The sequence below is a fragment of the Patagioenas fasciata genome, chromosome 1 (genome assembly GCF_037038585.1).
Source record: "Patagioenas fasciata isolate bPatFas1 chromosome 1, bPatFas1.hap1, whole genome shotgun sequence".
Taxonomy (NCBI): domain Eukaryota; kingdom Metazoa; phylum Chordata; class Aves; order Columbiformes; family Columbidae; genus Patagioenas; species Patagioenas fasciata.
Window position 1 is genome coordinate 34,484,820 of NC_092520.1, and position 27,867 is coordinate 34,512,686.

Here is a 27,867-nt window from a genome sequence, read left to right on the forward strand (position 1 = left end):
TATTGCAACATGTGGAGCCAGCTTGCTTTATCATTATTTTCCAGAGGAGGGAACTGAGACATCAGGAAGGCAGGTCACTTGTTAAGTGCATGCTGGATGTCTACACCATATGTAAGCATACTTTGTACCTGTGCTGCCAAGCTGAGTAGCCTCATTGTCCTTGAATGTTGCGATCAGTGCGAACACACCTTAAATTGGGCAAAAATTTGCATATAAAAGCAGTGCAGCCACCTAAGAAAACAACTGTCAGCTCTATAGCTCGAGGTTGAAACACGCTTAACTGAGATGAGTCGAGACATATTCAGCAAAGCTCAAGAAATGCAATAAACAGATATGTTTTTAGATGTAAATGGCTGTCTTCACGGTCTTACAGCAGCACTCAAAAATGATAACAGAACGCATAAGTTATTCTGTGTCCTGTGAACAGCTAGAAGACATGGACATATGGTTCATGTCAGTAACGTAAAAGAACAATGTATATGTGTTCATCACCAATAGCTAGAAAAATTAAGAGTGGGGTTTTTCTGTGTGTCTTAGCTGCTCAGATCATCCATGATGCAAGGGCTCTTTGCTAAAAAAAAGCATTTTGGTGGGTTCAGCAACACTCAGTAGTAGTTTCCAACATTCATATTTCCTTCTGCAATCCATCAGTTAACCTTGAGATCTGATGAGGACGAAAGGAAATGCTAAATAGCTATTATGGCGTGCCAGGTCCATCACTAGAAATATATTTAAAATGTGTTCCTATCCTACCTGGACTTCAGGTAAAACCTGTGTTGAACTCATCTCAAAGTTGAGTACATTTTTAAAGTAATCATTATGCCAAAAATGTCAATTTTAGTGTTGAAATTAGAAGAAATGGAATCATGTTAAATTAGGTGGAGGGGTGTACATATCTAGTTGTGTGCGTGTATATATTTGCATACGTGTATATTTGCGTATGTGCACACATGTATACACATGCTGATACACACACGTGCACACAGAAGGTCACGTTTTTTCCCAGATGTTATATCTGGACATTGACTTTCTTGAATTAGAATTACCTCAGATGATCATAACTTTGCAGGTATCCAGTCCCTCAGGGACTGAAGAATTTGAAGTGGATTTAGAGTAGGAGATTTTAGAGCAATTTAGGAAAAAGATCTCGGGGTCCCTGTGTTACACATATACTTGGCCGCGAGGAATGAACCAGTCCTTCTCTCAGGTCTTTGTCTGTTGTTGACTGGTTAACAGACCTGTTGGCACAAGTCCTGCCTCTTGTCTGGCTTTTGTAGCTGAGCAGTTATCTTAGCTGGTGTGTGCCTGATACACAATGAGAATATAGCTGAGGCACCTACCCAGACGCAGGAAATAAATTTTCTGTGGATGCATTTATAGCTTCCTTTCCCCCGACACATTTTCATCTCCTAGAATGGAGGGGAGTGGACATCATTGGACCAGCCCCTGATGGCAACAGTGAGAAGTTCAGAGCAATCATCATGAAATATGTGGAGATCATCAGGAATGCAGGATGATGCAGTACACCAAATATTGTCTAGTAAAATAGTAGCTACAGAGGAATTTTTAAAAATTGGAAGAAAATAATAGTATCATGGTTATTTACAATATCTTTGCAATTTGACTTCTCCATTGTTTGGCCAGAACAAGGGCAAGAGGAAGGTGGCTGATACGTGGTAGTGCTTTTTAGTCCTGCACTAATTATAGCTGATGTTTTTGGAAGAGCCATTAGATTTGTTTCTTTAATTCCCTCATAGGGCTATTACAGAACAAAAGAAATGTTGTGTAGCTGCCTTTGAGTTTTCATAATATGATGTAGGTGCTTTCCTTAGAGGTTTTGGAAATTGTCTGTAGAGTTATTGTGGAAATAAAACATGAATAACAAAAAGATTGCTCTCATTTATATGGAATGAATGTCTATGTTTTACTTTCCAGCAGTTATGCCTTGGTTTATTAATGGCTAGAACCTTTGAAAACATGCTTCAAGTTCACCTAACTCATGGGAGTTCGGTGATCCAACTCTCTTTTAAAAATTTCAGCTTGTTTACAGAGGGTTTCCTCTTCCTTACAATTTTTTACCTAAACCTGTGCTCACTAAGCACTGCACAGCCTTCCATGAGCCTTGGTGGAGTATCAGGAGTTAAACATTTACCTCCCAGAGAAGGTCATGGTCAACTACACCCTTTGCCCTGCATTTTTTTGAGACTGTGTTAGATTTAAAAAAAAAATAAAATAAATAAAGGCAGCAGGTACATTATACTTAATAAATAACGCTTAGTTTTTATAGGCAAAAGCAGTTGGGTTTCATTGCTCTAAACATTTGCATGTACCTGCACACAAGCAGCTTGGGCACGTTGCTCTGGCTGTGCTTGGAAATATTGAAGAGCAACAACGAGAAGGAGCAGAGTCCAGCTGCAGCCCCGTGGGCATTTCAGTGTCTGCTGCTGAGCTGAGTGTGGGAGCTCCCATTGTAACCGGGAGAGCCTGAAGAGCTCACCTGGCAGGAGACACTGATGTTTGTCCTGCCGTGTGTGGCTCTGCAGACACCACTGCCCCCAGCGGCTCCGCACCCCGAACCTCGTCATCAGTGCACAAGGTGTTATTTACAGATATAAGGAAATGGATTCTTAGAAATGGAGGGGGTTTCCACCATACCTCTTTCTATTATTTGGGCTGAGACCAAATCTGTTGTTTTTTGCTTCTCTGCCATCTTTGGTTGATGATCATCTTATTCTCTTCTCTCTCATTTATTCTGTTTCTATTCCTCTCAACTCATCATGCAGAACTCTGCATGAATTATTCACCCTTAGAGTGAATTACCATTTTTGTTTTTATTGAATGCACTCTTCTTTTCTTTTTATTTTTCTGAAGTTTCAGTTTGCACTTGAAAGTTTAGGGTAATGCAAGTTAATCTGATGAAATTTATTTTCTACATTGGATGTCTATCTAGAGAATAATTGATTCATGAGTTTCAGTGATCCCAACTTGTTTATATTTACTGCTCAGGATCTACTTTAACCTATACCAATGATTTATTTTTTTTTATTTTTTAAAAGTGACATTTACTTTATAACACTTTAACAAAAATCCAGCCTTTCCCTGATATTAAGACTGAACTGGGCAAAGCTGCACTTCTTGATTCACGATAAAAGCAAGAGTGGCCAGTCCTTCCCACCACCCCTGGTTCTTCATTTTCGATTTCAGACCAAGTAGCTTTTTGACCACATGAGGGCACCGGGGAGCTAATAACTTAAATATTGGCGCTGCAAACCCCGTAAATTATGAAAGTATATGCAGTGGAGAGTTGTTGTAAGTTTGAAATATTGTTATCATGGCATTCTGCAGTCCTGCATGGGATCCTGAAAAGTTTGGAATACTGCAGATTACAGAGTTGTCTGGTCTGTAGATGCATTACAAGGTATAGTTTGATAGTGTTTGCAGTTCTGAGATTCGTGGACCCCCAGATACACAGCTTGGGTCTGTGAACTTTTCAAGGACTGTGTGATTCATTTTAGCCAAGCAAGGAATAGGAGACATGTATGTCCCCTTGAAACAAAGCATCTCTCCAAGTATGGAGGAGCCTAAAAGTAGAAAGCCATGAACCCACAGAGCTTGGTAAGTTCATATCTCTGAAAGTCACTGCAGGGTAGAGCAAATCAGATAAAGATCATTGGTTCTCTGTCAAATACTTTTTCTCGTATTTATGTCCTCAGCTGAAATGAGGCCCTTGTTGGAAACACTATACTAACACATCTAAATTACCTTTCCTAAAGGTCTCCCAGTCTAATTAGAACAGACAGACAAAGGGCAGGAGTGGAAATAAACTTAACTTTCTGTTAGAGCGGGCTGATCCAGCACAAAGTTCCTCTTTCTTCTTCTGACCTTCCTGTGAAAGCCCACGGTTCTCATGGGAGAAAATGTAATAACCTCCACACGCCGTCTTTTGGATCTCAAGAAGTCTGCAGCAATGCACACAGGTGACATAAAGACTGGAGCTCCTGGCACCAGTGAGATCCTGCTGTCCCAGCAAGATAAATGCATGCTAATAATTCTCCCCTTATGAAATGAAAGTTGATACCTGATTAGTGAAAGGACAAATGTAGTGGAAATCTAAATTATCCAGTCTGTTACAGTAGTGCTAAATCTAGGAATCTTTCCTTCAGAAAACAGAGCAACGTAGTTGATGTTTAATAACTTCCATCTCTGCTTTTTAATGACAGATTTGGCAAGGTCCTGCGTCTATAGAAAATAAGGCTTTTCTGCTTCCACGTGTAATGTTTTTTCAACTTTCTTTTGACCATGCAATGTCCCTGTGGTTTTCTGTCCAGACTATTGCAAATCGTCATAATGTGTTGACTTATCCCATCTTTCTAGCTGTTGATTATTCAGGGTACTCCAGAAGAAACCAAATTCAGTGTTTTCTGAGTTAATTGGTACTAGAAGTTGTGAAGTAGTCATGACTAATAACCAAGCTAGATATGGTCTGTTTACTTTAATAATATTTTGTAGTGGATTAGCAAACTAAAAAGGTGATGACCTCACATCTTTCAGGTGAAAAGAATTGACTAGGCAATTTTTAATAATGACAGAGGAAAATGGAATGTACGCAGGCGTTACCGTAGCAGAGGACATGATAGATGCAAACAAATGTGTGATATTCCCTCATTACTTCATTTAGTTTATCCAGCTTTTAAGCCACAGTGTGCATATTCGTGGACAAAAGGCTCTAATGCATCTACTGCTGCAGAGTTTCTGAGTCCGTTCTTCAAGTAACAGCGCTTAGTTCAAAGCAAGACCCACGGCAGCAATGACTGCAATTAATATAGTGGGGTTTTAGCTGGTGTATAAAAGCTTCATTCGAGAGCCAGATACCCATTTTTATGTGTTTCTCTCCAAATCTCCACCTCTCTCCCCACTCAGATTCACTTTTCTAAAATCCTGTTAAAGCTGTGAAGCTTTGATTAGTTTTGCTATTTGAGACAGAAGTTTAATGCCTGTATGAATTTTAAAAGCTACTTTCAGAGGGAAATGTTCGCAGGAGTCAGATAATACATGAAGCTTCATTAGTTCATTTCCAATTCTTGCAAAGTTTCACAGACAAGACAGAAAATCAAAATGAAAGCCAAATGAATGAAGAAAACCGATCAAATGTTTTATACTGCAGTGCGACTAATGTTTTTTCATTTCAGGATACAATAGAAGAAACAAGAATTTCATACATTATTGTTGTCTTACCGAATACTGAATATTCCTTTCTGTGGAAAAAATGAGTTGTGGGCTCAATTTTGTGCTGTTGATGTGGTTAGAAATTGTGCTATTAATTTTTAGTACATAGAAAACTGTACATAATACAGTACAAGTAAAAGTAAAAGAAACCATTAGATTTTTTTGGCCTATTTTTTCCTTTTACTGGTTTGTGTTATAAAATATTTTCTTTCTGTCTTTGGTAGAATCAGGTTTATAACAGAATGTAAAACCACCATGGAATAGGCAAATTAGCCTTTCATTTGCCTGATGTGGAATTTTTATATACTCTTGGAGAAAATAATGTGCATACTCATGCTGCTGATAAAGAATGTGTTGGAGGAAAGGATGTGTTAATATTTGTGACGTGTTAAATGCAGCCTGAGGTAATACTGAGGTTTTAAGGTTGCAGGGGTGAGCAAGAGGATGGGGATAAGAGAAAACAAAGATTTTGTTTTAGGGAAAAGTCAGTCTTTTGCACATCGCTCAAAGGCACTCAGTGGAATATATTTCTTAATCCTTTGTACCACTGTGAGATGGATCATTTGATGCCTTTTTCAGCTGGAGAATAGTCATGTTTTGTTACAGCCAAAGTCAGTCTTACTATGTAACAGTGTGTGGTTGTGATAAAAGATTTTTCACTGATTTTGATGAAGAAATTGGCATCTCCCAAATCACCTATAGGATAAAAGTCTAAGACGTTTTCACTTATTTTCCTGCAATGATGATCTGATACATGCCCAGTCTTTGTCCACAGTGCTAATAAAGAAAACAAGCTAGTTAAGAAAACATCAATATTTTAACTTTATAGTACTTGTAGTGGGTTTATATTCATGTAATTCACATTTTTCAACAATTTTACTGAGGGATGATAAAAGTATCAAAATATGATGTATGCCAGTGCCTCCTTACGCTCCAGGGGTTATTTTTATTAAATTATATTATTTCATGTCAGAATTCAATAGAATTCAATCCCGCAGTGACTTAAGTGGCATGAATGTGTTTCTAGATTCCCTTCCAAAAGTGGTTAAGATTTGGTTACTGCACAATTTGATGTTCTCTTACCACAGTTTTCCTGAGCAGCTGAAGTCCAGACAAAACTACCAGCCTTGGACTCATCTTCAGAGTGGCCCCTGTTGATAGGCATTTAGTAGCTGTTTGGCATAAATATGACACAGATGTGAAACACCTGGTTTCATTGTGTTGTTGAGTACATTGAATGATGTAACTGGTTTCTCTGAGCCTCTTCTTTACATTACTATATGAAAGATGATAAGATCATTTAGTTTCCAAGCTGCATGTGTTTGTATTGGTTTCTCTTATTCAGTTGGCTCTTAGAATCCCAGTGTTGTCAGAAAAAAAAATATAATTCATATATCTCAGAAGCAACTGCCATAGAGCAAGTTTTTCAGAGACCAACATCTTCCATTGAACGTAAAATGAGTGTTTAGTTCTGTTCCTGCCTGTCTGCCCTTGCTGTCTGGAGTGAGTGGATCTGTTGGGGGTTGAACTAGATGATCTCCAGAGGTGCCTTCCAACCCCAACTGTTCTGGGATTCTATAAGAGGCAAGACCAGAAAATCAAGTCAAAGCATTAACAAGTCTTAGTATTTTCTATTGTTTGTTGGTTTCCTTTTCTCTCAAGCCCTTCATCCATACCATTGCCTCTTCAGACAAACATAGTCCTTTAGCATCTTTCTGATCTGCAGTCTTCATATTCTTCTGGCACAAAATTCTTGTTTGCTTGCTTCGTTGACTTTGGAAGACCTGCAGATCCTCCACCCATTGGTGTAAGTGCCTGAGAACATATAATAATACAGTCAAAGAAAAGAACAGAATGTAAACCAGGGACTAAGATCACTGATGATTACTGTGAATTTGGATTTTATAGAGAATAAAATAAGAATCACATGGATCCCAGCAGAGGGTGGGAGATGCGTTTCTTGCGTGGTGAGAACCTACCTGAACAGGCAGTGGAAAGGGCTTTCGTGCCCTGACCATGAATCACCAATATGTATAAACAAGTTTACGTAATGCACAACTGACATATGTGTGCCATGAGTGTTTTAGAAATCAAAAGGAAGTCTCAAAAGGAAAATTTCACAGTTTTTCTGGCTATTCTACTCTGTCCCGTACCTCATAGATGAAACTCAAGGCTACTAGAATGAATTCATCTGTTGTTTTACAGAGCTGTGACATGCACACCAGGCAGTATGGAATCTTCACAGTAATGCACTAATGAATAGCACCTTTCAGTGCATGTATAGCTAGAAAGAGCACAGATTTCTCTCGAAAAGAGATGCTTAGTCAAAACTCTCACTGAAAGAAACAGTTGATACAAGTCCTGAGATAGATTCAAGAGGAAAGTATTCAGGAGGGGGCAGATCAACTTTTGAGAAAGCAAATTATTTATATATTTGGAAAATAGCCATCACAATAGTAAGATAAATCTCAATAGGTTTAGAAATTCCGGTCGGACGAACTTGGAAAACTTACTGTGGATTTCTTAGATTTGTTTGAGCTTTTTCTTTACTTTCAGTATTTGTTGTTATTGTCTTCTCACTCCAGATAAACTAGATTTTTCCCACTGACTATCTTTCAGTTTGCCAGGTTCATAATCCATCCAGTTTTGGATCCTCCCCCTTAAATCTACCTTTCAACTGTTTCTAACATCAAGAATTCCTCCAGCCCTCAGAGGGGTGACTTACCTGTGGCTCCTCCATCTCTTTATATCTGTCATGCTGAAGAAGTATCATTGTCCGAAAGGTTTTCTCTTCAGTTTCATTCCTCATCATTCTCCTGATTCACATCCAGCCTCAGTGATTTACTGTTGACTTCTTCTTAAAATATATCTTCAATTCTAATCTAGATATTTGCTAGTCTAACTTTATAGAGGCGCCTTCAGAGCACAGGAAAGTTGTTAGTTGTAAAATGCCTTGAATGTACATTAGTGACTTAACAGGCTTTTCTCCTCCCCATCCCTGTCTCCATGGAGTCACTAATGAAATTATCTAAGAGCTCAAAGAAAAACCAGGAAAGTACATCCAGAAGATTTTCTTCAAAGGGCTCTACAGTATGCTCATTTAACACAGTTTCTAGCCTGTGGTAGATTTAAAAAGCAATTACCCCAGCAAACCAGTGCTAATAAAAATTGGTTGTTAAAGTATTCAGATGTAGAAAAATTTTACTACATTCTGTGTGCATAAATGTCACCTAAGAAACAAGTAAATGAATTAAACCATTGCATTTGCTAGCCTGACATTTACACATCTGCTGGTGGTGTTCCATTCTAGTATCTGTAAATTAACAATTATTTTACTCAGTCACTTATTAACTATATGTAAAAAATAGTAAGGAAGTCACATTTTTAAGCTACAGTAGATTGTACCATTTGTCTCTTTTTCTTTCTCCCATGCAATTTTTTTTCAAAGTTGTGATAGAAATCAGATGTTGGATGTTCTGCTGTCCTTTTAAGAACAAAAAGTCACGAATCATTATATTAATAACGTAAAAGATTTTCTGTTAACCACATGGTGTTCCAAAGTTATGAATACCTGCTTTAATCAGATCACCAGTATTGTAAAATAGGTGTATATTAGAAACTTGTCTAGTGCGTATGTACTAGAAATATTCATAGAATCATAGAATACGAGGTTGGAAGGGGCCTCAAGGATCATCTGGTCCAAGCTTTGTTGGCAAAAGCGTGGTCTAGAGAAGATGGCCCATCACCCTGTCCAGCTGAATCTCAATATGTCCAGCGTTGGGGAATCCACTGCTTCCCTGGGGAGATTATTGCCATGGCTGTTTGTTCTCATTGTGAAAAATTTGTCTCTTGCATCCAATCAGAATCTCCCCAGGAGTAACTTGTACCCATTACCCCTTGTCTTTTCCATGTGTCTCCTTGTAAAAAGGGAGTCTCCGTCTTTGTAGCCACCCTTTAAATACTGGAACATGGTGATGAGGTCTCCCCTAAGCCTGCTTTTCTCGAGGCTGAACAAGTCCAGTTCTCTCAGTCTTTCCTCACATGGCAGCTTCCCAGTCCTTTGATCATCTTTCTCACCCTTCTCTGGACCCTCTTCAGCCTGTCCACATTTTTTTGGTACAGCAGAGACCAAAGCTGAACACAGTATTCCAGATGTGGCCTGACAAACATTGAGCAGAGCAGGATAATGACTTCTTTATATCTTCTGGTGATGCCCTTCCTGACACAGCCCAGCATCCCATTGGCTTTCTTTGCCACAGCAGCACACTGTTCATTCACATTGAGCTGGCTGTCCACCAGGATCCCCAGGTCCCTTTCCACAGACCTGCTCCACATCCAGGTAGATCCCAGCCTGTGCTGCACTCCTGGACTGTGTTTTTCCATGTGCAAGACCTTACACTTGTCCTTGTTGAACTTCATGAGGTTCTCGTTAGCCCACTCTTCCAGCCTATCCAGGTCATCCTGCAGGGCGGCTCTCCTTTCCAAAGTGTCCACTTCCCCACTCAGTTTGGTGTCACCAGCAAACTTCATCAGGGTACACTTCATCCCATCATCCAGATCACTTGTAAAGATGTTAAACAGCCTTGGGCCCAATATCAGTCCCTGGAGGACCCCAATTGTGACAAGTTGCCTGTTTGAAAAGGAGCCATTGGCCACCACCTTCTGGGTGTGGCCTGTCAGCCGGTTCCCCACCCACCGCCATAACGTGACAGGTTCCCTTAGGAGGAGGCCTACATAAAATAAGTTGCAAACAACTTATTATATGTGAGAAATACATGTGAGCAACAAAGCTCTTTTGTCTACAGTACTTTTCACTCAAAATCTAAACGATAGTTGTATTTCAAAATATTTAGTGAATTTTTTGAATGGAAAAACTCGACAAAAATAGAACATGGTATTTGAGTCACTGATTATGGTTTTGTTTGCCTCCTAGAGCTTCCTTTTGCAGAATTTTGAGTATTTTTCTATTAAGAACTCAGAAGGATGAACAAGTAAAAAATTTTCTTTCTTTTTATTGTTTCTCTTTACAGAATAATATTTTGTTTTGATTCATGAGGCTGACACTACTCTTTTGGTTTTATGGGTTTATTTTAAACTAAACTCAGCAATTTTTGTTGACCTGTGATTCTGATAGTTTTGAAATCTACCAGTTATGCAAAAAATAACTGTTTATTTTGGCGGAAATCTCTTACACCAAAAAAGTATAGAACCCTAAGCGTAACATGCTGTTGTGGTTAAGTCTCTTCCTTCCTATACAAATGTTTAATTAATGTAATTTATCAGATTAGGTCTTGATTTTACACTAATGACATGGTTCACAGAGGATGTTTTGTACCTTTTTGAATTAATATAAATTCCATAAAGAGAAAGAAAATGATGTTTTGAATAGCTGCCAAGACACTGTAGTTAGAGCACATGTTTTCAGTTCAAAAGCATGTATGGAATTCATGTCAGCATGGAGTTAAGTCTGCAAGACAGTTAATTTAAGGATTAAACTGCTCTACAATCTCAGTGAAAACCCTGATAATGCCAGTGAACTTCTGAGAAGGCAATAAATTGTAGTTATTGGGACACATAAGTTCATCAGAGAATTAAATGTATTATGTTAGATTAGAAAGAAGTAAATTTGTAGAGGTTAAAACATGAATTTTACTTCTCTGTCATTAAGATTCATTTAAGAAAAAAAGTGGCATTAAATTATAGAAAATTAGTAACTGAAGGACAGTTTACATGTGAATCATTGATTCGCTATATGACTCAGAATTCGTAATGGGAAGGAATATTTTTACCTTCAGTCACTCACTTAAATCCAGCCCCAGCCTCAAGTGACTCAGCCCTGACCATCTGACAGCTGTTGGGTGAATTGATGGGGAAAGTGCCGTCAGCGCGGGGGTGTAGAAAACTCACCCCTGTAGACTTCTGCGGTCACGACAGGGAAGTTATGGATTGCGTGAGCGTGTGTTTTAAAGTAGCCATTTACTGATGAGTCTCAAGGAGGAGCACATTGTTTCTTTAGTTCATGCTCATGAAAGCAAGATTGATCTCCCCATCAATAATGAATATGGAACTGAAGTTGGGTATGCGTGAAGTTTGTAAATTGATATACAGCCAATACTACAAGAAGCGTTCAAAGTGCAGATGACCCTGTCTACAGCGGGATTTTGAGTTAAATTGGTGATTATCAGTAAGCAACTTTCCGGTGTGGATAAGGTCTGAATCACAGAAATCACAGAATGGTTGGAGTTGGAAGGGACCTCTGTAGATCATTGAGTCCAACCCACCTGCCAAAGCAGGTTCACCAGAGCACTGAGTGGTTCAGATGGGACAGTAGTCCTAGATCTGCCCTGGGTTTAATGTGCCACTTAGGAGTCCTGTTTTACTCTGCTTTATCCTGCTTTCTTCATCAGGTGGGATTTTGCATTTATTGAATTAATGCTAATCCTGCTGCTCTTCGTCAGACCTGTATGTTATTATTAAGTTGTTAGAGCAGTTTTCTTTGGTATAAGAGAGATTTACAGCTCTATATTTTACAGATAACCATTCAGAGGGACAGTGGTTTGGATGTCAGTTCCCCCAAACATGGAAAAGTGGATCCAGACAACATGCCACATGTTGGTGGAAATACTTGGGCTGGTGGAACAGGTCTGTTTTCTTTTTTTTTTTTTAATTTATTGCATTGTAGAATGATGTCTAAGGGAAACACTGTGCCACTCAAAAAAGGATTTATACAAGGCCACCCACTGCTTAGAGTTGTTTTACTCAATATAGGGTCGCTTTATTGCCAGTGAGAGTAAGTATCTGCATTGTCTAATTTAAACTATATAGCAGATCTCTACTTGAATTACAATTTGCTTCTTTTCATTGACCATGTAGACATCCGGAAGACTGCAGCCAGAGAAACTAGGCTGAGTCATTTGCCATTCTCTTAGATGCCTCTGTAGCTGCAGAAATTTGGTAGTGTAGGCAAGAAGCACACCAAATTGTAAAAGGGCATGATAGTGATCACTGGAGAAAGTGGTTTGGAACAGTGTAAACCAACAAATTCTAGGGAGAAGACAAGAGTCTGAATGAATGGCTTTAAGGACCAGGAGCATTGAGGACATGTACAAGACTTGTATGATCTATAATGCCCTTTGTACAAGGTGGAAACCATCATTAATCCAGTCTCAAGGGACTCTAAACATGAATATTCCATTGGAGTTCTCCTTAGCCGTGATAGAAGTTTGGGTTGGAAAATCTTTTGCAATAAATATTTCTACTGGGAATTGTTGGCAAATTTTTTGAACACTTGTAGATATCCTGTTTCTCAAAAAATATTATATTAATTTTTTCTCCAAAACTTATTACTTTTTTACATGTATAGCTGCCTGGACACTATTTAAATTTACTTTTTTAATGAACTGTAACTAGGGCTTATTTTTGGATTACGGCTTACTTTTTCGAGCATCCTCAAAAATCCTGAAAAATCGTGCTAGGGCTTATTTTTGGGATAGGTCTTATTTTTGGGAAAACCGGATATTACAACAGAAGCTTTAAAGAAAATGCATTCTTCTACATTATTGAATGCATATTCTTAATTATGTTTTATATCAATCGTGTTAGGTGGGAGAGACACTGCTGGGTTAGGTGGCAAAGGTGGGCCATATCGACTGGATGCTGGCCACAGGGTTTACCAAATATCTCAAGCTGAAAAGGATGCAGTTCCTGAGGAGGTTAAGAGAGCTGCTCGAGAGATGGGTGAAAAGGCCTTTAAACAGAGGTAATGTGAACGTCTTTATTTTCAATTCCTTTGCCCAGAATAATTCGATCATTTAACAGAGCTTACCAGCATGTGTTTAACTGTTTTGGGCAAGACATATAGATTGTTGTATTGAATTAAGCCACACTGTTAAAATGACTATGTGATTTGGTAGAGTAAAATGGAACTAGGTGAATAAGGAGACTGATGTGAATATTTATCTTTTTTTAAAAAGGGATCTACCATATGAAAATTTCTTTGAATTATGATGAATCCAGATTGGCAATTAATTGTTGGGAATTAATCACGTAACGAGCATCTTTCAAAATGGGCCGTTACTAGCAAATTGCTTCTGTTTGAAAGACCTGTAGTCAAATAGTGAGATGATTTGAACTATTAGAGCTCAGCAGAGACTTCTACACAAACCACAGATCTTCCCAGCATGGTTAGTAATCTACTTTTTCCCGGACTGTGTGCAGAGATTCAGATTTCTCTGAAGGAATCTGAAGTCAAACTCTGGTACTTTGCATTAAAAAAGAAGTATATTGACAGTTGTACCAAGTGAGTTTTATGTTTTAGCCCAGGGTATATTGCAATATGAGTATCTGTCTGAAAGTAGGGAGTACTAGACATAGATTAAAATATCAGAGCAAATAAATTTAGAAGCAGCTTAATCAGCTCACATTTTGTTGCTGTTAACAAAGTGATTCCCAACAGGGCATAAGTCAGGATGCTATGAGGAGCAGGTGAGATTGCCATTTGCTTCAACAGATGTATAAATAATAATGCTGTTAAGCATAGAGCACACACTGTACATGAATCACTGTATTTAAAAACAGCAATTTATCTATTGCATTCAGGTCAGGTTTATTTTCTAATCCTGTTTTATTAATAAATGACTAGGGTCATTTAATATTGCTGTTAGTGCATTGGTGATTAATAATGACGGGAAAAATGTGTAGATCATGTCAATGCGTTTAAATAGTGATTTTTTAATAGTGATTTCATTTACACAAACAATATGCAGGAATTTAAACTAAAAATAGTCACTTAAGGCTTTGTTTTCAGGGGGGAGACAGAGTTTGTTTTGTCTTTTTCCTGGTGGTAGGCGGGGAGGACTCTTTTTAACCCATTCTACATCCTCATTGTTCAAAATTGGTTATTAATTGCTTCATAATAGAAGCAATTGATATTTATGGTCTTGGATACCATATATTTTTTTTGTGCATATGCACATATACACACATGGCATGCTTTGATGAGTTCCTACCTGCCTGTATGGTCATTTACAAAATTCATGCTAGGGGAAATTCCTGGATACCTGTACGTGTTGTGGAAACAGTGCAGCTGCATCCTGTAAAATCTGAGTATCTGTACATGAGGTAACAATTATGTCCTGCTAAAACCTCTCAGCTGGCATGTACCAGCTGTGAATGTACCCTATTCTGAAACCACATTTGACTGGGATTATTATTTCTGTACCTCTTGGATAGCTGTGGGAACTAACAGATAAAAGTTAAGAACAGGTAGGTTGGAGTCCTTAAGCTAAAGAAAAAAATAAGGGGGACTGCAGATTTCAGTGCTTTGTTTATATGTGGTTGTCTGGAAGGGAGAATTTTAATATGAAAGCTATTGATTGTTTTCCTGGTGAGATAGTGCTTCTACTGAAAAACATTTTAAATTGCCCTGTTTCACTATAATGAGTTTAGCAACTGCTCTTGCATAGATGCAGTATTCTGAATGAGCTTTCACTGTGGATTCATGTAGAGTCCAATGAAGTGAAACAGCACGTGAGGGGGTTTTTTTGTTTGAAACAAAATGTTTTCTTCTTTGATGTGAAGATACTGAACTCCATTGGCAGGATCCATGAAATGAAGTGTACAGCGTAGAAAATTATCATTTTCTGCCTCTAATGAGTACTAGTTGGCTGTAATGACTATGTCGGTGCAAAATCCAAAATAGAAAAGGACAGAGTCATACTAAAAACAACAAAGATTTGATTTTTGATTTTAATATTATCATTAAAGGCTAGTCTGAACAGCAATTCTTAGGTATAGTGTATGTTCCAGGCAAGTAAGTTGTGGTGGTATTAAAAAACTCATCGTTGGAAATGTAACTCACCCATACATACTTTACTGAACATTTACATTTCATTTAAAAACCAGTATTTTGAGAACAGCGTGAGTGAGGTTATACTGTTACAAAGTGCTTGTTTGAAATGAGCTGTGCACAGGCAGGCCAACCTGTTTTAGCTCAGACTGAACCCAGCCATGTTCTGGATGGTGGGGTCGCCTTATACACAACTGCTGCCTTGCGACACAGTGCTGGGTCATGGAATATCCAGCATATCCACCTGTCCCCCAGCTTGTTCTTCACCAGTAGACCTCTGTAATTACATTCCAATGGTGAGTTTCACCAGTTTAAGAGTATTTGCTGAGCTAAAGTGTTGAGAAGAATGATACAGAATTTTAAGTGGGCACATCTCAATTTACAGGAAAAGCACATATCTGTTTTTATGGTGCAGGTGTTGCACTCTCTGTTAGGCCTCGGGACAAGATAGTGTGCAGTGACGAGACTCTTTTTTGTGGGGAAACAGATTTTTGTTAATGTTAATTTTAAACATCTTTGTTTCGAGGTTTCATCATTTTATGACATACGGAGATAGGTATTTTAGACAGAGTTACTAGTTATAGGTCTTCAAGGACAGATTTTATAGGTTGCCTTTCTTTAACCTTTGTGTTAAAGCACGGATCGTGATGTGTTTAAAATACTCCGACGGTGAAGTCATGAATAGACCCTCATGATCCTTTTATGTGCAGATAACACCTGAGCCAATAAAACCTTCAGAATTTGATCACAGTTTTCAGAAAATCTGATTTACTTCCCAAACATTAAAGCAGATTAGGAGAGAGACAAAGGATTAGTAACTTTTAATAAGTTTAAATGTGATGCAATCTCTGTAGACATCAGTGATCACCTGCCTTGTCAAAAATTCACAAAAGTGACTGCCACTTCTTTGTCTCTTGTGTGTGGTTATTACAGTCTGAATTTTCCTGTTATCAAGTAAATAAACATGTAATCTGTAAGCATGAATGGATGATATGCTTGTTTCCTAAACTGTTCTTAGCTCCTTGTTCTTTGCTTTAGATTGAAGGAGATTCAGATGAGTGAATATGATGCATCAACTTACGAAAGGTTCTCTGGAGCAGTCCGACGTCAAGTTCAGTCACTCCGCATCATCTTAGACAATCTGCAGGTAACAGTAGATTCACTGATAAAGGAACATGGTGAGCTCATTACATTAGGCCCCAAATTCTGTCCTGCTGATTTCCTGTTAGCATCTGACCATCATACATTTGAGGGCTAAAAGCAGATTCAGGTTCTAACCATGGTCACGAAAGACAGTCTCATATTACTATTTCAAAGGCAGCTTTTAAGTGGATGCCAGTGCTCATCTCTACACGCTACCATATTCCCATACCACAGTTTACAGATATTACTTATTCAGGAAAGAAAATACTACACATTATTAGAAGAATATGTAGCAGTGTGGAGATCACAGGCTTTGTCTTTACCTCTTGTCCAAAGGACTTTTTAAACTTAGAAGTGCAAATACTGTAGAAGTTAAAAGGAACATTGACTCCAGGTCAGAGCTTTTTATGGAGCTGAAAACACAAATATTTCTCAGATTTGTTTTTAACTCTTGCTAATAAAAATAGGTGTATCCCAAATCTAAGTGGAAGCTGACCAAAACCACCAGTTTGCATTTCTTCTAGTTCTTGGTCCTGTGGTTGTTCCAGATTTTATTAAAACTAGTGTTCATATATGGGGTAAATAAATAAAAAGTGCATTTTTTTCTAGGAGCAATCTGCTAATCTTCAATGAAAATCAAAGGAAAATTAATTTTACTCCTTATAAGATACCTCTGATTAAAAATATTTCTGTTGAAGGCTGCCAACCAGTGGTATACAAATACCTTAGTCAGTCACTGTGCTCTGTCTAATCTGTCTCCTTCCTTCAGCAATAAAACTGAAAAGTAGAAAGAAATTGCTTTGTACGATCAACAGACTCCTCCTGGGTCAAAAAATCCAATCCTCTGGTATTGCAAGTAAGAAACGTAACATTTTTCTTTGCCTTACTTATATCTTTAAGCCATTGTGACTACAACAATGCTACTATAATCACATACACACACAGAGAACTGTCAGTCAGTTGTATTATGAATGTATCCATTCAGAGAGCTTCTGATGTAATGAGCATTTAAGATGATCATGATTAGGTGATTCATGCACCTAATATGTGTTTCAGTTCAGGACATAGGCTTTTGGCTTGTAAAGACAGGTGTTGATTGAAAAATTTTAGATATAAATCTCCATTTTTCCTATATCATTTATATCTAGGTGCTTTTTTTTTACCATGTTTCTAGTAGACCTGCCATTGGAAGCACATTCTAGGTGTGAAGTGAATAAATGAATCTTTAGTTTAAAGTATTTTTTCGAAGTGCTTTATCTGTTCTGTGGAGCCAAAATTCTTAGATTAAGGGATTGCATTAATCATAATAAAAATATATCATATTTTACAATAAGGAGACATATCCTGTTGCATTGTTAAAAAGGTCATTTTAATATCAAGGCAAAGTCTTATAAGCCTCGGTATTTTTCGAGTCTTTGCCGACTTCCTGGCAAATTCTATAACAGCTGACCACAGAGAAAGTAAATGTACTTCATGATGAAAAAACAAACTCACTGTATTTGGAAAAGCTAGTTCCTAGAATAAGAGCAATATTGAAAGCAAATTTTTAACTTTATAAATATTTATACAAATTTATTAGGTATTTTATTAGACGATGCACTAGGAAAATGAAGATAAATGATAACCGGAGTTGCTTACTTGCAGAATGCTTGCTGGGAAGCTGAGTCCAAGCATGTTTCATGGTATCTTTTCAAGAAAAAAAAAATATTTGAATTCTTCAGGATGATAAGTCATTCAACCCTGATGAAGGACTATGTCTCTGTCTCTCCTTTTTTTTCTGGATAGTCCTATGTACACGATGGGTTCTGAGCTAAAACTGTTTTCTTTCTGTTATCAGTCAGACATTCTTCATTTCTAAAATAACAAGTCAGTGGCACGGTCAGTTGCAGTAAACTTTGCAACTCATATGTCGGTGTGTTTTTAACACTGTGAAAATCCCAAATTACCTTCTCAGTAAAGAACACTTTTGGCCTTTTAAAAATGTTGGAGTTTGCTTTGTTTCATACGCCGTGGGTTCACGTAATAGAAATATATTGTCCCTGTTTATTTAACTTGGATTTTCTTTCCAATATATGTCTTTTTATGGTTAGATTTGTGGGGTTTTTAAAAAAATAGGCTACTTTGATTAACTTTTACATCCCAAGAATCGGGAGCCTGGGATTCAGGTCCCATGGTTGATGGCTCACAAAAATCAGTAGCAGCAGAAAGAGATGTTTGGAATAGGCTGATCCTTGAAAATCATACAGAAATACGACCTGAGAATGTAATTTCATCGTTCATTTTACTTTGTATAACTTACGGGTTTCTGTCAGCTGTTTGAACAACAGTAACAAAACATTATGAGTTGTTGTTTATCTTCTGTAGAAGCAGCAAAGCCAGAAGTCCAGGAAATCTCATCAGTGATGAGGTTTCTTCTCTCTCCTAATGCTGGCCAGACCCTAAATAACGTTCTGAACTGCGGATTCAAAAGCCAATGGTCAGTCAGTCACTCAGAAGGGCCTTCTTGGATGCTTGATGACCTGCCTTCCAGAAAGTACTTCTCTTTTTATTGATTATTACAGCAGGAATGTCGGGCAAGTGTCCCTGTAGCTTCTGAGCATCATTTAGGCACCAACGTTTAAATTGGGCAATCCTGAGCCTGAGTCACCTGGGGCTCTGTCTGTTTTAGACCATGTGGGAACTGTCTGGTCATAGCTGCAAAAACGAAATATAATAAACATGACTCAGAGAGCTGACAATGCAAAAAACCCTGTGCCCCGTCAGTAACGGTTTTCTGATTCTGGCAGCTCAGAGAACATATGCATAATGTTTTCCCAGAAGCAAATGGAGACCACAACTGGCAGTATTTAATACCATCCTATACCATTACTAGTTACATATTTAGATGAGATCACTTCACATACGCAACTTTTTCTGTGATATTTACAGACATCACAGTTGTATTTTGCATTTTTTTTTTAATCAATTTGAATTACTGCAGTGTTGTATTGTGATCAGCCATTGCTATGCTGATAGGATACAATATCTAGCACATTTTTTCTGATTTCAAAAGCAACACAATGATTGTATATACTTTTTTTTTAATCAGTATGGTTGCAGTATATTGCAGTAGTAATGGGTTGTATACCCTTTCTAGTAAAATATAAAGCAAGGTATATATGGAATAGTTCTGTTTTTCTCTTAAAACTGTAAATGCTTTTAAACTTTGATGGCTTTTAAGCTCGTGAAAATCATATATTGTAAATGCTTTGAAGCTTTTCTGTAATATATATGTGCATTATATAACACGTGTCCTTACGGGGACTTTTTTCAGGTTTTATAAAAGGAAATAAATTCTTAGGAATTCTGCATGGATGAGGCAGATGCTAAGCAGTCTAAGTAATTGTTGCATTATTTTGAAAAGACACTAGGTTAGATTTTGTTGGCATTCTTTCCTGTTTTAGGGGAGAATGTTGCCTCTCTGTTCCTTCAATAAAATTTCAGCTCAAATACTGGCTTTTGTTGCCTAAGCTTTGAAACATATGAAATGGTTTTTAGCTATGTCCATAGTTAAAAGCAGTTTTCTTCTCACACTGCTATTCCCTCAACAGCAAATAGCCACAAAGCTAAAGCATTGTCAGGAAAAATAGTAGTGAAACTAGTTGAGAATTTGCTCAATTAAACTTTATGATCTTCTATTGTTTGTCCCTCCTGCCTACTGAAAGGAAGCAAATGACACAAATTAGACAAAACAACAGCTCAAAGGAAGGTTTAAGGATCTACCTCTGTTCCAGTATTTATAGAAATTTGCCCTGGATTATCCTACTGTGTTTTTCACAGCAGCAAAACTACAGTGTGTTTTGGTGGAGCACACAGAGGTCACCTGGAATTTGCAGGTATCTTTTTGTGATGTTAAACAACTCTTGGAGCAATGAAGGAATCGATGAGCCCATGGAAGAAGGGACTTCAAATTTCATCCCAAGAATATTTCATGATAGTGGAAACTACTGGTTGGTGGTACAAACAAACTCATGGATGCCCCACTACCAAAGTGGGTTAAAGCTCAGTTGACTGTAGCACTGCAGAGATGTGTCATAGAGAATAACTGACCGAATTCACAACCTAGGAAATCGTTTCTGCTTTAACTTACTGTGATTTACTTGAAAGCTGAGATTTCCATGTGTTGGCCTTGTTTTTGCCTCCTAACAGGAAGCATCTGTAAAGCTTTTGACATGACCTAACCAAAAAAAATGTGTTTGTCACAGCTTTGTATTCTTTCTGCCCATCATTTTCATAAGTAATTAGTCCATTAGCCTTGAATAATGGTAGGCAATAGTCAGGTGTCCAGAACTACTTCTTCCATACCCTTCAAAAAGAAAAACTTACTGATTTTGACCAAAACAAAGTCAAAGATTCTCTGAGCCTTAAGAAGCCGTCATCTGACTGCTCAGACTACACAAAATTATGCAGATTTGTCCTCTCAAATCCCGGGTCTGCAGTTTATTGGGGATTTGCAGTCTAACACTTACTGTTCATCAGAGAGCAACTGATTTTCAGTCCTGAGAACCAGAGTTTAAGGCAGTTTGTGTCCTGCTGGATATTTGATTTCCCTCCAGCTGCTGACCAGCAGTTTGCTGAGAGTGCAAATGCATTATACATATATAAGTTTTAAATCTTCTTTCCTTGCTGGACTTACTACTGGGATAAGGAACTTCAACCTGAGGATTTAAGCAGAAATGAAATAAACCATGAAACCCATATGTGCAGACTTTGTTGTCTTTAGATGAACCTTAAATACTAGGAACCATGATGAAACTATGAAGCTATCAATTGAAAACGTCCTTAAATATGTTGCTTATAGTACTAAAATGCTTGAGTCTTCAGTCTTAAGTGCTTGCTTCTGTGTACAGGAGCTCCGTGAATATTTGAGTTCCTAAATTGTGTTGTGTGTTCATCAGGACAGGCTGTAGATAACCTGTGTTCTTTTAAAGAAGATAAAATAAATATTCAGTGGACTGTCTTTTGAGTATCGCAATTTCCGAGGTTTTAATTTTAAAATAAAAATACAGTTTGTTGTGAATGTTATGTTAAAAGAAGCCATTTGCCATTACCTAAGGTGAATAATGCTTAGTTTTAACTTTAAGTCACTGATTGTTTTTTCTTTGTGCTGCCTGATTGGAGAACTCATAACAAATGGTCAGCTATGCACGTCCCTCTGGTTGTATGTTATTAATGAACAGGTTTGTTGCACAGATTTCCAGCATATTTGCAGGAAAAAAGTTGAACATTTCTGCAGCCCACAGTTAAACTCCCATATATGAAACAACTTAAGACAAAATTACAGAGGGAACATGTTCTTTGTCAGTGTTAATTTTTCTTTTCAGAGAAAAAGAGCAGGACAGCTGTGAAAATGTATTTGGATTCCTTTGACTCATGACAAAACTATCACGTCATTACAAAGAAAATTCATGCGTGTGTCATGTTTGGTAGGTCTTAAATTGTCTAACAGACATCACTGAGTGAATTAAGGCATCCGTTCTGTTGTAGGCCAAGGGTAAGGAAAGACAGTGGCTGAGACACCAAGCTGTTGGAGAACTAGATGATGCCAAAATCATTGATGGGCTGACAGGAGAAAAAGCCATATATAAACGGCGGGGAGAACTTGAGCCACAGGTAAGTATCCAGCAAGTAGCAGGGAAAGGTAGGGAAGCGCTTAACCAGTTCGCTGTTTTCATAGTGGCTGTACAAATATAAGTGGAGTTTCAGTGAGTTACAGGATGAGAAACTCTGCAGAATCTTGGGAAGTCCCAGAGAAAGAGATAACCACAAGATGGAAGGTTTGCTTCACTTCTTATAGTCCTACACATGTATTTACTATTTGCCACTCAGAGAGAGGATGCTGATCTAGACAGTCCTTTGTTTCAATCCAATGCAACAGATTTTATATTCTTATTTTATATTTTATTGAGCTGAAAGCAATTAACACAAAACGTTTTGTTTGTTCGTCTAAGAAAAAGGAAAATATTTTCGTAGTAACTTACTTAATTTCAATTTTGAGAATACCCTGATATCCTCAGAATTTAAAAAAAAAAGAGTGTTTTATAAATGTTTTTTCCTTATTCTGTGAAATGCAAAGAATTTCAACTTCCACAGATATTTGGTTTTACAAGAATAAAAGTTATAATGGAAAAAAGTGTGAGGAAAAGCCATTAAAATACAGTAAAGTTGTGTGGCCCTATGGGTGAGTTCAGCCAGTGCTTAGAAGACATGATGTTTAGGCCTGTGTGAATCAGCAACAGAGAAACCACTTGAATCAGACCAACAAAACCTGGCCAAAACTGATGGGGCTAGTCCATAATATTTAAAAGTAATACTTAATGACAGATTGCAATGTTTAACTACACTGAGAATTTTTTTAGAATAGCTGAGTACAACATCTTTTTGCACATCAGCTGCCCACATCTGATGAATCCTTGGTATTATATTTTTATGCTATTTGGTCCTGACGTCTGTTCCTTTGAACACTTTATGGAACTTGGCACTGCCCTTGTGAAAGATCAGTAAAAGTTATTAGATCTTCATTTCTCCATTTTTTCAAAATGTATTTACTCAATGTATCAGTTTTAAGGCTTTTTAAAAATGGTTCAGTTAGAGAAAATAATAAAAAAAAAAGGATACCTTTAGGTTTTGAATAAAAAAACAAAATAAATGTAGAATTTAATGGGCCCTCTCTCTCCCTTTGTTTTTGGGAGGACGGGGATACCACGCTCTATTAAGTGTGTAATTTAGAGAATAAAGCACACAAGTGCTTGCAACCAAGTACAGGTAAAAGAAAAATTTTAATTATTTGGTTTTAATGTGACGTGGTTTTTGGCAGATCATTTTTAGGAGCCTCGTACATGAATCCAGACTCATCCCATTGCACACTAAATAAAACACCTCCCTTGAAAGTACTGTGCCAAAAATTGTTAAAACAGATGAGGATTGTTTTCAGGAAAAAATAATGATTTCAGCATCAGAATGAGGAAGAAACGAGTAGTTAATCAGAACAAGATTTCAAACAGTTTTGGAATGTGATTAACCTTAGCAGACAAGTTTTTACAGTCATACACAGGTCCCTGTTAGTATCGTAAGCCAAGGGAAAGCATTTCCATTATGAGCCTTGGCAGAAAGAGCAAATTTGAGTCTTTTTGCTGAAAAAAAAATGTTAAGAAGCAAAACTGAGACAGAAAAATTATTTTCCTGACGATCATGCATGGAATTTTTCAAGGTATTTTGTTTCCAGTCATTGAAGGTGAGAGGAAAGAATGAAGCAAGGTGTCTCTTAAGTAACTGGTCTGAAACAGTTAGAAAAAAATAGAAAATATTGTGATTCTTTTTTAAAAACAATCTGTACTGGATAAAACTTTCTTGCTTCGCAAAGTGCATTGGGTTCTCTTTCTGAAATGTTCTATCCTTGCTGATGTTTAGCTTTCTCCTTTCGATTGTTTTGGGTTTTTTTTTCTGCTGTGTTTCTTTGTCAGCCTGGGAGCCCCCAGCAGAAACCAAAGCGCCTGCGCTTGGTGGTGGATGTTTCGGGCAGCATGTACCGCTTCAACGGGGTGGATGGACGCCTGGAGCGCTCCATGGAGGCTGTCTGCATGGTCATGGAAGCTTTTGAGAATTATGAGCACAAATTCAAGGTAATTACAGCTGGGCTATGAGCTCTGTGGTTATTGCACAGGCTGTGTGGAGTAGTGGAAAAAGTGCTTCAGCAATCAGTCTAGCCAAAGAACATTATTCATTCCCGCAAGGAAATAAAGACATTAATCTGTTTCTAGCAACCTGAAAAATAATACTAGTGAGTGGATAAGAAACATTGCACACTTCAGCAGGGAGGAATTCAGTCTAAGACTTTTAAGGTTTTGATTTAGTGAAATATGCTGCCTTTTTCTGTATTTTTCTGTTTGTTTCTTTGAAATGCTTAAGCCTACAGAACACAAATAAACACGAGCTTCAGGACATGCAGCGATGCCCAACCTTTCCATCTGCCCAGAGTACAGACAGTAGTACTTTATCATGGGAAAAGACCAAACTTCTTTGTTTGTTACTTGTGTTCTCTTTCAGTTACCTGAAAGGAAAAAAATAACTTTCTTATACTGAAAGATATTAGGTTCCAAATGTTATTTAATAGTAGCCTGCAAAGGAAATGTAAATAAATTTTATACCCTAAACAAGGTCTAGGGTATATTTCTATAACCTTAAAAAAGACAGGAATAGCCAGTCTCGAGTTAATTCTTGACAAACTCAATGTTTAAAGGAAGAATAAAGATGTCCAAAGCATTTACTGAAGAATGTCTCAAACATAAGATCTAAAATACGTCTGAACAAAATGTAAAATCTCCTAAAGAAAATTAATAGAAAACTTAGTCCAGATCAATTCAGCAAGGTCTGCTTCACATTGTTCCTATGGCAGCACAATCCTACGGGTTTCTGTTCTTCTACAGAATCTCCTGTACAAAAACAGGCTGTGTGGAGGCAGGCACTTCTGGCATGTCTTCCAAAGTACAATCATTCAGACTCCCATTTCACAGGGAAAAGGCTATAAAAGGAGACAGGCATTATGTTTATACCATACTTCCTGAGGAAACCAGGTGCGTGCTACCGTACTTGCTGGCAGTCATCCTTTGTCCCCTTTACACACGCTTATATACACTATGTTGCCCGATTTCAGACTTGAGACAGTGGTTTTGTTCCCAAAGACACTAAATCCTGCGAATGTCATGAAAATAGGCCGGATAGAGAGTCTGTTTGTATTCATGTTGCAGAAAATGCTGTGACCATAAGCTTAGATCTTGGCCCTGAGAAGCGATGTGGGAGCTCAACTGCAATTAAGGAAATCATGGGAAGTGGGCAGTTTATTGGTTCAACTGCTCATGTATCTCCTGCTCACTGATGATAGAGAAGTTGATGACAGGTATTAACAGGACAATTAACAGGGCAATATAATGACACAACACAATTTATGTAGCTTGGTAAATCGGGCGTATCTGAGCAACTCACGTATTATTATGGCCAAACGCGGGATCATCCATAAAGGAAGATGAAATAGAGATAGTGGACACAAGGATAAATATTATATATTTGGGTATAGTCAACATGTTTTTTGTAAAGGAAAGTAACGCATTCTGAAGAGTCTGTATGTATGTGACAAGCAAGGTTGGTTGATAGAGTTTCTGTAGCCAAAAGCATTTGGCAAAATCCCTTACCAGAGGCTCATGAAGAAATGATACTACTTTGGGGGTAAAAGGGAAAGCCTTTGGATGGATTAACTACTGCTTAAAATATAGAAAACAGACTAAGTGGTCATTTTTTAGAGCAAAGAAGTGAAGGAAGGTCACTGGTGGAACTGCGTTAGGATTTGTGCCAAAGTCCATGTTGTTATGTTATTCCGTATATTCATAAGTGATCTGCAAAAGGGGATGGAAAGTGAGGTGACAAAAGTTCATAGTTGTATGAAGTTATTTGGGAAAGCAAAAAGGAAAATCCAGCTGCAAGTAGTTGGAGGACTTGGCCGTAAACAATGACTGGGAAATAAAATGGCAGATGGTGTTCAGTGCTATTAAATGTCAAGTGCTGCAGATGGAAGAAAATAATCCTGATTTTGGGGAGGTCCGAGCTATCTGTTAGTGTTCACTCTCAGCTATATATTAGTGCTCTAGAAATAAATCTTGTAATTATGTTGTAGGGTTCTTTGAACGCTCAATGCCCACCAGCTGTCAAAAAACCTAATTGAATGTTAGAAACTATCAGCAAAAGAACAGAGAATAAAGCAGAAAGCATCAGTATGTTGCTGTGAACATCCACAGTGCATTCAGATCAGGCGTAATGTGTGCAGTTTTTGTCCCCCCATCTCACTTAAGTTCTTGCAGAGCTGAAAAAGAAGGGAGGGTGACAAAGATTACAAAGGACATGGAAGTGTCCCCGTACAAGAAGTGGCTAAGTGGGCAAGAACTACTCAGTTTGGAGGAGTTACAATCAAGGATCTGATAAAATCTTGAGTAAAATGGAAACAGTGACCAGGGACAGTTGTTCATTCTGTTCTACTACAGCCATTCTGCTTTTGTTATGAACAATCAATTATTTTACACTTACACGGCAGAGGACAGTGGCTTAGAAGGTGACGACACTGAAAAAAGATTTAGCGCAATGGTAGATAACCAGCTGTCCTTACTTCCAGTGCAGCTCTATAGCCGAGAGCCCAGACATGACCCTCAGGTGCATGGTGAAGGAGTAACTTGTAGAAGACAGACAGACAGCCCACTATGCAGAATTAGTCTTAAAGTACTGTCTTCAGTTCTGGGATTTTGAAAATCTGTTTCATTACCTTTCAACTCCCTTTGTGTCTAATATAGATTATTACATTTTGCTACTGGCCAGTGTTTTGCCACACACATAGGTGAAACTGTATTTGACTGGGCAGTAGCTCAAAATGCAGTTAGTTGTGACAGTAAACGTGCCCCTCTAACAACCACTTGCCATTTATGAAAACACGCAAAAACTATGTGCAGGTATTAGATGTGAAAATTGCTGCTCTTCGATGATAGTGAGGCTGGAGTAGTAATGTTATCCTTACAATCTGAGTCAAGAGAGCTGTAAGGCTGGTTTTATACTTAAAAAAACAATGGTGTGGAAGATGCTGGAAACTTTAGTGACATACCAAGGAAAATAAGTTGTCATCAGCTTCTTTACCTGTTCAACTTCAGTCACCTCTAGGATAACTCTCCTCCATTTAAGGGCTCCTTCCACTGGATAGAGAACTTTGGGGGGGCCAGTGACAGCCCCTTGGTTCAATGCTGGTCAGAGCCAGTGTGAACTCTGTCAACTTCAGAGCTACTTTTGCCCAAGGGAAGAAGAGTTGTTTTCTTCTTCTTCCACATCTCTCTGTGCTGTCTCATTGGGATTTGATTCACTCTAAGCATAATATTTACAAGAGTAGACCAGAGATTACTAGGATAGCAAACAAGGTGTGGTCTTGTGTTTCACTAGCCACTGAAGTCATCCCCAAAACAAGCACATTTATCCCCCAAAATGAGGCATTTATTAACTAGTTGTGTTAGAACAATGTTTTAACATGATCCAATGATTACGCTAAAGTATCTCTTTTTGACTGACATTTCACAGTCCTCTCATATGAGAGATCTTCTGTGCATGTGCTGACAGACTCTTTAAGTCATTCCTTTGATAAAAATAAACAGCATTTCTGAAATCTCCAGCTCAAAAATACAGATTATTTTTTTTTGGTGTGTAATCTGGTATGGCAGTTGCTACACCTGCATGAATGCAACTGATAACCAGAACATGTGCTGGTTCCTCATTTTCTAGTGAGTGTAATTAGGTCTTCAAAGAGTAAGCAAGACAGTGATTATTTTAAAGTATCAGTGACTCCAGTCTCTAAAACATGGACATTTTGCAAGTTGCTGCTGATTTTTATCAATCAGGACAAAGCTGAAGTTTGGGTATGTCTGCAAAAATAGCGTGCATTTCTCATTTCTGAAAGAGGAACCTTATAAAAAATAGAGAAAAGGACACACAACTGTGTTGTGTGCAATGAGAAATCTGCAATTTATCACTTTTTTCTTCCTCTTCCTTATCTTCTTCTTGCCTTCCAAGAGTAGTTTTATAAAATGAGA

At 37.9% G+C, this 27,867-nt stretch overlaps 1 protein-coding gene across 2 annotated transcripts in view; it reads left to right on the plus strand.

The window, feature by feature from the left end:
• The window catches only part of VWA8 (von Willebrand factor A domain containing 8), a 186,131-nt gene that overhangs the window by 147,204 nt on the left and 11,060 nt on the right, over positions 1-27,867 (plus strand). For both annotated transcript variants that reach the window (XM_065848747.2, XM_065848831.2), the window contains exons 38-42: positions 11,760-11,868; positions 12,829-12,985; positions 16,112-16,220; positions 21,743-21,868; positions 23,719-23,877. In XM_065848747.2, the coding sequence (XP_065704819.2) occupies positions 11,760-11,868; positions 12,829-12,985; positions 16,112-16,220; positions 21,743-21,868; positions 23,719-23,877 (660 nt within the window). The remainder of the gene's footprint in view (positions 1-11,759; positions 11,869-12,828; positions 12,986-16,111; positions 16,221-21,742; positions 21,869-23,718; positions 23,878-27,867) is intronic.